The sequence below is a fragment of the Anoplophora glabripennis genome, unplaced genomic scaffold (genome assembly GCF_000390285.2).
Source record: "Anoplophora glabripennis isolate ALB-LARVAE unplaced genomic scaffold, Agla_2.0 scaffold40, whole genome shotgun sequence".
Classification (NCBI taxonomy): domain Eukaryota; kingdom Metazoa; phylum Arthropoda; class Insecta; order Coleoptera; family Cerambycidae; genus Anoplophora; species Anoplophora glabripennis.
In genome coordinates this window covers 641,878-652,299 of record NW_019416268.1, presented here as the reverse complement: position 1 = coordinate 652,299, position 10,422 = coordinate 641,878, and the positions used below count along the sequence as shown (strand labels likewise).

The 10,422-nt window shown below is 32.7% G+C and overlaps 1 protein-coding gene across 1 annotated transcript; it reads right to left on the bottom strand.

The window, feature by feature from the left end:
* Nucleotides 1–9,639: 9,639 nt before the first annotated feature.
* Nucleotides 9,640–10,107, bottom strand: LOC108903217 (dopamine D2-like receptor). Its single transcript, XM_018705315.1, has one exon. The coding sequence runs from the start codon at nt 10,105–10,107 to the stop codon at nt 9,640–9,642; it is 468 nt and encodes a 155-aa protein (XP_018560831.1).
* Nucleotides 10,108–10,422: the final 315 nt, after the last annotated feature.

The following is a 10,422-nucleotide window of genomic DNA, read 5'->3' as shown; positions in this document are numbered from 1 at the left end:
AATAATAATAATATCTCTACTCCTCATTCTAACTACGAGAATTAGCCCAGAAGTCGGAGACTTGTGCGGGAGAGGAGGCGGCATATTATTATTACGCAGGCCGCATTTGCGCCCAGGAACGACTTATGTTGGTAGGCCCTAACCACCATTCAGTGCAGGAATGAGGGAAACCTGGAAAACCTCATTAATTAGGGGGGCGGTCAAAATGCCAACCGGTGTCAATCTCTCACATTGACCCAAGCCAACATTCTTCCACCCTACCATACCTGCACAGAGGGTGCTAATCCTCCGTACAGGCATAGCTAATCTACGGTCTACCGGCCGCGGGATTCGAAACCCGGGCAGATCGACACATCGATTTAAGTACTGACGCCTTAAACCGTGCGGCTATCGACCGTGTGTATTACATATTATTATTATTTTGGTAAGTTATGAATCAGCCTATACAGGATGTCCCACTAAGGTCGGCTAGGTATCGTACGATATTAGGGAAAGTATAGGCCTTAGAACTTCGGGAAAAAAATTTGGATTAATAAACCAACCAAGAGAAATCACTGGAAATAAGTTTGAAACTAACGAAAGTGTTGTTTATTTATTGGCGCTATTTATCCAAGTTTAGGTTGTTTCACATTTTCTCAAAAATATGAAATAGCAGGAGAAAACTTTTTATAGGTTAGTTTGATGATATAGCGCCAATATATAAACAAAACTTTCGCTAGAAATTTCAAACTTTCATACTAAATTCATAAATTTTTTATGCTGAATTCATTTATGCAAAGAAAACTATAGCATTGCATTTAAAAGTTTTGAGAAAAATCCATAAAACGGAATTCTTTTGAAATAACGCCATCTGTAGGTTTCCATATTGAGGTAAACGACATTACGCATTCACCACGAGATAAAACATGAAAATACCTTTCCAACGAGGTATAACACTATGGGCTCTTGATAAGTTAATCCTTAAAAAAATGTATTTTTCTGATCCCCCACTCTTTATGTCGAGACAATACCAAAAGTTATGCGCAATGAATCCGGCTATCCATATTTATACTATTTAATATACCTGAATAGAAAATTACTGAGAAAAATTCAACTCTATGTTTTGGTATGCAGATTGCGCCCCCTAGCAGCTGAGCTACGAACTTGAAAACTATTTCCAGCGTTTTCTCTTGGTCGATTTATTCATCAAATTTTTATCCCGAAGCTCTACTTTCTCCAATATCGTACCTCGCCGAATTTAGTCGGGCACCCTGTATAAACTTTTTATAAAAAACTTCATTTATGTAAACGATCCCATTTTTTTTAACGTCGTTCTTATTTGCTAACACCCAGAAATTTGCAATGCGGTAATCAATAAAAACTTCTGGATGTTATATAGTGAAACAGTGCATACTAGAGATTTATCAAAGTTTCGAACTGTGTGAAAGAGGCGAGGTGAAAATGCTAATACTTGTTTCCCCTTGCTTTCAACTTCATGGAAAAGCTAGACAAACAACAAAGGAATGTGCTGAACAGAGGAAAAGGGGGAAACTCTGTCAAATTCATTTAATCTTTGAATGTAAAGTTTTTTTACTGAATAGTGTGCTTAAAATATTGTTGGAAAGAAATTATACTGAAATGATGACTAATCAAAATATGTCGTAGGTATGTGTATAAGACAAAACCTGTTTATTATTCCTAAAAATAAAAAATATATTTCGGTAATTAGACCAATTGGTTGCTGTTAAAAATATCAGTGACAATCATTTCCTGAACTTATAGTGATCGAATTTTATTGAGCACCGGTTTTGGCTCTAGTTGACATAAAATTGATACTTTTATTACTATTGTCTTGCTCCTGTCTTGCTATTGTCTTCTAATACGTTGAAATATTTTGATTCAAATGAGTTTGTATATTTTTTCGATTAAAAGCTACTTTAAAAAACTCAACAATCAAAACAAAACGTCATTGGTACAAGTTGATTTTATAATTGACAGACCAAATATTTACGGCTACATTACAAATTTGTAAATAGCGTCGATTCTGTTTTGGTTGACCTTTGAAGCAAACTGATGATGAATAACATTTATCCATTGGTAAAATTTAAAGTTAACGCAACATTTTTTAACTGCTGTTAATAAGATTTAATCCATTTCAATTTTCACAGTAGATAGGTACATTAAAAAAATATTCCTATATCTTCGAATTTGTGGATTTTCCTTCTAATTGAGACGCTCTGTACAGCGATTCCTCACCACGTGATTTATGACGATGGTAATATGGTAATTTAGGCGATTAGTTCTGCATCCTGATAGCAGGAACAGAGGGACTTGCTAAGGACGCCTCGCATGATAATAACAAGCGATTTCCATCTATTCATTTCATGAAACAATGTTTTACGGCCTGGGCCTAAGATTTATACCGGCGGGCTACATTCAATCCGGATTAGAAGAGAATGATTGGAAATGGTTAAAGCTACCGTACCTAAAAGTGTTTAACTTCGTCAATGATATTAGCACCTGTTTATCCCGCGCTGATAAGCTGAACGTATTCAAATCAATATTATCCCTTAATTATTTTCAAATTTGATTGAATCTCTTATTCTTAAATATAAACAAATGCAACTTTATTAAATTTACAAGTTTGAAAAATAATTTTCGTTATACATACAGGGTGATGAGTAAAAACGGGACATGCCAAATATTACATATTTTAAATGGAATACCCTGTATATTTTTAAATATATATATAAACTAGTGGAAAAAATTAAGGGATCAAAAAAAAATCTAAATTTTCGACGATTTTTCAAATGGCTGTATCTTTGATAAAAATCGTATTCATGATATTCATTAAGATTGCGCGATACGTGTTACTTGAAGAAATTTTTTTTGCAAGATCCAAAAATTAGAAACTTCAAGCTTTAAATTGCTTTTTTTTTACTTCAATACGACCATTTTTATCAAAGATACAGCCATTTGAAAAATCGCCGAAAATTTAGGTTTTTCTTATCCCTTAATTTTTTCCACTAATGTATATTTCCGAGAAAATTTTATATATGGTAATATAAACAGTTTATCATTTTAGTGCGGGGTTGCCAAGTTATTCTTCAAATTTTGGAAAAGACATGACCTTGAAAAAGTTGTATTAACTTTCAACTACTAACACTTGAGGCAAAAATATTTGACAGAGTTATAGGCAAACGTTAAGCAAAGACTCCCGTATTAGCTAATATCGATATTTTGTACAGGGCTTTTTTATAATATGATCACTTTTAGAAAGTTTCAACTTGATTTTCTAAAATGTTTCAAATGGAACACCCTGTATTTTATTATTTTATTTTATTCACATATCGGGCCACTTCAACTTTTATTAAGCATGTTTTATATCTAAAATTGTTAGATTTTAAGATATAGCAACATTTCTGAAAAAACTTAATATTTATTATTTTATAGAATACCATAAATAAAAAATAATAACTAATAAAATTAACTCAAAATGGAATGATAAAGTATGAACTGACAAGTTGACACAGTTTTTTCCAAAGCCATTTCGTGCAACCGAAAATAATGAAAATTAGGTTTTTCCAGAAATGTTGCTATATATTAAAAACTAACAACTTTAGGTGTAGAATATACTTAATAAAAGTTGAAGTGCACTGATATGTGAATAAAATAGAACAATAAAATACAGAAAACTTGTAGAACAGTCCGATCTGCAGAGGATGTGAATCGGCGGATGAAACTTCTCTGCATATCTTGGGCGAGTGCCCGGGATTTGCACGTAGCAGACTTGCGCTCCTTGGAAAACCCTATTTGGAACCCAAGGAACTGAGAGAAGTGTCAGCAAGGAAGCTTTTGGACTTTGTAAAAAGGACAAATCTACTTGCTGAATAGGACTAGTAGTAGGACGCACAATAGGCCTAATTAGGCCGCAGTGCAATGGGACTTATTAGGACCAACCATTAGAAGAAGAAGAAGAAGATTGCCTTATATAAAATTTTCTCAGAAACCCATATGTTAAAAAATATACAGGGTGTTCCATTTAAAAAATGTAATATTTGGCGTGTTACGTTTTTATTCATCGCCCTGTGTGTTTCAAATTAGTTTTGTCCTTTAAGATTTTTGATTATGTACAACTTTTATATAAACTTTTTTTCTGTATTATAAATAACAAGGGAGTTATTTTACTTTCTCACACTAATGGCCCACCCTGTATAACTTCTATACATTTGTCAGTGCACATCCTGCATTTACAAGTTTGAGTCAATATGTCAAATTTATTAGGAAATCAGAAAAAAAATACACCTGGATTATTATCTGTTCAATGAAAACTTGCAATTTCAAAGATACGTGAGAGGGAACCAGCGTCTATCTCATCAATTTTTTTTACAACTAAGTATACAGGGAAAGGAGTGTAAAATTACTCTAGACAATAAAAGAAATTCTTATGACCATAGAGCTGGCGTTTTCTTCAAAAACAAGAGATATTAATTATTTTTGAGGAAGGAATCAGGACAATTTCCTATATTGCGCATTAGTTTAAATATCAGGTGTTGATTAATTTAGAAGAACCTTGCACAATTGTCTCAGTAAAATTCCAACGACAGTCTCCGAGAAAACTGACATACAAGAGTGGACTAAATCGAAATAAATAATATTGAAAACACAGCTTAGAACGAATATAACTTGGTATAAAATACATGAAATGTATATTATATTGTTTTTTGCTTTTTCTCGAAATAGATCTCAAGCTGATACGATGGCTGAAAAATGTAAGATGAAGTACTTTGTCTCCCCACTTACCATTGCATTTTTAACCCCATTGAGCACATTTAGGGTATAATTAAATATTACTATAGAGATCACGTGGAGTTCTACTGAAAAATCGGTGCCAATTGGAAAAGCAAGACCCGAAGTATGATCTGAAACATAACGATACGAGACACCTTGTATATTATATTTTCAAAATTCACCGATTGTAAGCAAATAAATGTTAAAAATATATGTTGTCATGTATTCCCCACTGTTGTTTCCTTACGTTTGAATAAAAATATTTGACGAACTTTAGAAAATATTACATTACACAATTCTTAATGAAATTTATTTTATTTTATTTTTTTTTTGACTATTTAAATGTGTAGGTACTTCATAATCTAGGTTACAATTTTAATAAATTGATTTCGCTATCAGAAATTAATTTTCTTGAATATAATGAAAAAATTTACAACCTGGCAATTTTCTTATAAAAGTTGTATAGCATAAAATTCTACATAAAAATGGTCTATTGTCTTTTTCTTGAACATTTAAAATTAACAGAATTAGGGACACTAGAAGTTAAGGGATGATTTCAGAAATTTAAAAAATTGTAACTAGCAGAAAAATAAATGAATTTTGTATATTTCATAACTATAAATCCAGATACTTGAGTTAGGCGCTTTTTAATCAGTGGTAATAAAACTTTACGAGGTTTTAATATAAATTAAATTAACTTGGAGTCATTAACACGGTGAAATGAGCACTAGAACACTCAAAAACTGAAATTCGCCAGAAATGGCGTAATATCGCGTAAGTGGCATTTCGTCAAAAAATTAGGTCGGCTGATCTCGCCCCTCGCCGAAAAAGGTTAATTTGATGAATTAAATGATAAGCACTTCAACCGAGAATCGTCAGCAGCCTACACTGGGAACGATTACCCAAATAGGCCCTTAGTGTTTTCGGCAACTGCGATACCATCGAGTGACAAGGGCAATTTTTATTTTAATTCGCGGGACGAGAAGGTCAGGAACATGCCGTCCTGTCGGGATTAAACGGGGACCCGATCATAATATTAGCATAGATATGGCCATATTTATTTCCCAGATCGCTGGATGCCTACGGGCAAACAAAATTAGCTTTGAGACTGGTTTAAATATAAAAACACGGACAATGCGATGGCCCGATAGCAGTATTGTTAGATCAAAGAAGGCAGGAACTTTAAAGTTTTCCAATATCCCGCGCTCCATAGAAAAGGCATTTATTTCTCGGTATTTTCCTAATTCCCAAATGCTCTAACAAGTACTAAGGCATGCCATACATGGAACAGGAATGCGGCTAGCTAACTTGATGCATTCTTTTTAGACGAAAAGATGAACTGGGGTCAGGGAATACAAAAACATTTTCTTATCACCGTTTTTCGTACCTTTTAATCCGCAGATAATTTTTTTACATTAAATATTTTTGAGAAATCTGCATGAGTACAAATTTGCGTAAAACAACATTCAGTAGATAATGTTCATTGCACGAATCATGTTATCAAATTGTTTCAGTGATCCAATCCGATAACATCTTGAAGCTTTGTCAAAGGTTCTTAACATCAGAGTAACAAATTTATGCTGTTCTTTTCCCAAGTTGCAATTTCAGTATAAATTTCAAGTATTTTCTCACGTTTAAAATCAATAATAGGTAAAACTGGATAACGGGTTTTTCAATTTAAAATGTAATGGTGGGAATATGGCTCGAAATGTCAATGTCAAACGTTGACAATTATGTTTAGTAGTGAGTGAGATGGAAAGATATGCAAATAAATAGCGCATAAAATTCATTCAAATTTACCAGACGTTTCGAGCATCGAGAGTAATTTATAATAATAATAATAATAATAATTTATTAGTCCATTTAGATCAACAAATGATATTGGATAAGTCATGTGTACAAGTTTAGTTGTACACGCCTATGCTAATAGACATATATCATATTCTACAGTCTACACGATTACATTATCACAGTATAGTATTATACATATAATACATTAAAACATAATGAGGTACACATACATATGTATAAACTAAATAAACAGAAAACAAAAATAAAAACAGGGTAACTAACAAGATATAAAACATGGGTAAAAAATAACAGTAAAGATAAAAAATTTTGAATTATTGATCAGTCATTTCTGATACACTATAGAAACATTTGTTTATAAGGTATTTTTTTACTTTGAATTTGAATGAGTTAAAATTGCTTTCTTGTTTAATATCGACTGGTAAGATGTTTATTAACTTAATGCCCATATAATAAGGCGCTTTTTCGGAATGCGCAAGAGATTACCATATCTGGTTGGGTAATTGTGACTATCAGAATTACGTTCATAATAACTTTTATTTTTGGCAATTTGTAGAATACATTTATATATATAGATGCAAGGAAAAGTTAATATATTGTTACATAAAGTATGGCTTACAGGAATCAATTTGGGAAATACCAAATATGGTCAACATAATCAGACAATCAAACGCTCTCTTTATCGTCTGGTTAAAAAAAATCAATAAACGGACTCAGTTACATATAAGTCAACATATGTCATAGGATTGTTAGATCACAGGACAACATCTTTGCTGTGAGCCAGAGTGTAAGAGATGATCCGAATCTCTCTATTTCCCGTCGTTTTTAAGAAACTTGGTTTTTCTCAGACTTTGTGGCAAATTTTGCATTAAGTTCTTCATCTAAGGAGACTAAATTATTCAAGAACTGAGGCTAGCTGATCATCATCTGCGTCGAACTGTGCTCTAGAGTAACGTTTCAGGATGTGCCTTCGTGCCTTTTTATCATCAGAAGGTCACCGTTTGAGTGTTTTTGGGCTCAACGCATGATCGGACCTTTTCTTTGAAGACGATGAAGAAAATCGTATTACTGCCAAAGAAGAATATTACAGGGATATGCTAACAGAATATCTTCGGCCTGAAATGATAGCAGATGTTGATATAGAAAATGTTTTTGTTTTTAACAAGATGATCATCTTGTCACACATCTTGTCGGACAATTGATTTATTGCAACAGCAGTTTCCTGAACCGGCTATTTTGAGAAAGGTTGATGTTAACGGGCCACCAAGATCATGTGATCACACCCCCTTGAACTTTTTCTATGGGGTTATGTGAATTATTTTAAATCCCAACAAACATTTTTTCGTCAAAATTCTTAACATTCTTAAAAAAAATCCAAATTAACAAAACAAATTATCTACCTCATAATAAAAAGCAGTTTCACAAAGTAATTTCGGGACAGGAAATGTCACTTTTTAGATGTCATGTTATGTACTGCACCTAAAATTTATGACTTTGAAAACACGAGCCACTGTTGGCTACTTCATCGTCCATAAAGTACAAGTGGACGTATAGTAATTGAGTCCATGAAACATTTGCCTACATAAAGTAATATGACATTCAAAAAGTGAGACTGAACCAAAGATATTGATTAATGAAAAGAAACTAAATATTTAAAGTCGTTTGACAAAATCTATTTTATGGCCTCGATAGTTTTTTTACTTCGCCTAATGCTCGACCAACATAAAATACTACTTTTAGGTCTAGGTAGATAAATAACTATTTTATAAAGGCGATAACTGAAAAGATCCATTATTCCACAATTTCTTTTTGCTCGAAAAGTCAGAAATAATAATGTAGGTAGAACAATTTCACTGTCGTATTTCAAGGTCATAATATATTATGTTTTGGACAAACTTTTACCTAATAATTTGGACCAGAATTTAATATTGACAAAATTTTAACAAATATGATTTGCTAGTTATGCAGGAAAAAATAAACAGGGGTATAGTAACCGAAAAATTAATTATATGATTTATATAACATTAAGCAAATGTCATATTTTAAATATTTTTTACGTCACATTATTATACTAACAAAACTCGAGTCTACTAAAGTTTCCTTTATATCTTTGCCACTTCAGATTAAATTAAAAATTATTTATACTTTAAATACAATCTGTTGGTAGTATATGACATAACTTATAGTAAAAATAAGGCTTTCAAGATAGTATTTAAAAAAAATGTAAGCATATACCTAAGCTTATAGATTACAATAGTTTTCGAATTCGACTAAAGATCGTTTACTTGTAATTTTTTATCCTCTTATTTCGAAAATAAACGTTTCTGGATATGTTTTAAACATTTTTTTAAATTTACTTAAAATTAAATGAAAAATTATTCATATTTTAAATACAATCTAGTGGTAGTATATGACATAACTTTAGTAAAAATAAGACTTTCCATATAAATACAATTTAATATATTTTCCCGATAATATTTTTAAAAAACGTAAGCATATACCTAAGCTTATAGATTACAATAGTTTTCGATTTCGACTAAAGGTTGTTTACTTGTAATTATTTATCCTATTATTTCGAAAATAAACGTTTCTGGGTATGTTTTAAACATTTTTTTTTAAATTTACTTAAGATTAAATTAAAAATTATTTATATTTTAAATACAATCTGTTAGTAGCATATGACATAACTTTGGTAAAAATAGGACTTTCCATATAAATACAATTTAATATAATTTCCCGCCCGTTAATATTTTTAAAAAATGTAAGCATATACCTAAGTTCATAGATTACAATAGTTTTCGATTTCGACTAAAGGTCGTTTACTTGTAATTTTGTATCCTCTTATTTCGAAAATAAACGTTTCTGGGTAAGTTTTAAACAATTTTTTTAATTGACAATCTGTCAAACTTTAGTCAATCATTTTAGTTACACCCTGTATTTATCCAAGTTACAGATATAACTATTTTTTAGATGAAGATTGTTGAGCAATGTTCCGAAGACGTATATAAATGTATTTAATACTTTTTTGTTTTCGTTGAAGGAAATTTTGTGATATATGCACTATAAACATTTTATGGTAAATATAATGGGGATGGTACTCACCAGAACGTATACTGCGAAGGGCATGACCACAACAGCGACGAGCAGATCGGCCAGAGCCAAACTGACGATGAAGTAATTGGTGGCGGTCTGGAGAGTCCTTTCTCTGTACACACTTAATATCACAAGAACATTACCGAAAAGAGTAAAAATGGGGAAGAGAATCAGAATGAGCGCCCAGTAGTTGTGGTGCGTCTCCAAGGGAACGACTTCCGCACAAGTAATGTTAGTGGTGTTGATCACGTAGTTGCAATTGGACACCTGCTGGTCGGTGGAGTCGTTGGAGAGATTGAACTTGTTGAAGAACTGATCGATGTCGTCGAAGACTAGCATGTAATTCTCAGGGGCCTGGTTCTGGTCCACGTCGGTGACGTTGGTGCCATTGTACCAGAACCTCGATTCTTTCCTATCCATTCTCTCGGCTATCATCTCACAATAGGCGCCTAATTCCTGCCATGATTTGTGGGGTCGCGGCGACAAAGCATTCCAGGGGACTCCTGCTACGAGCTAAAGAATTCCGTTACACCCTCACACACGTACCATAAATCTCTGTTATGATTTTCGTATTGTGAGATAGGAAGATCGTGTCCCAGTATATTTTCCCGTGCATTGTTACTGAAACGGTGGTTTCCCGTCATAGTTTTTCATATCCTAACACCGATTCTACATTTTAACACTTAAGAGAGCAGGAGGGAGTAGAGTTCGTGCGATCGCGAGCGCGAGCGTTCGAACAGGCGGAACGCG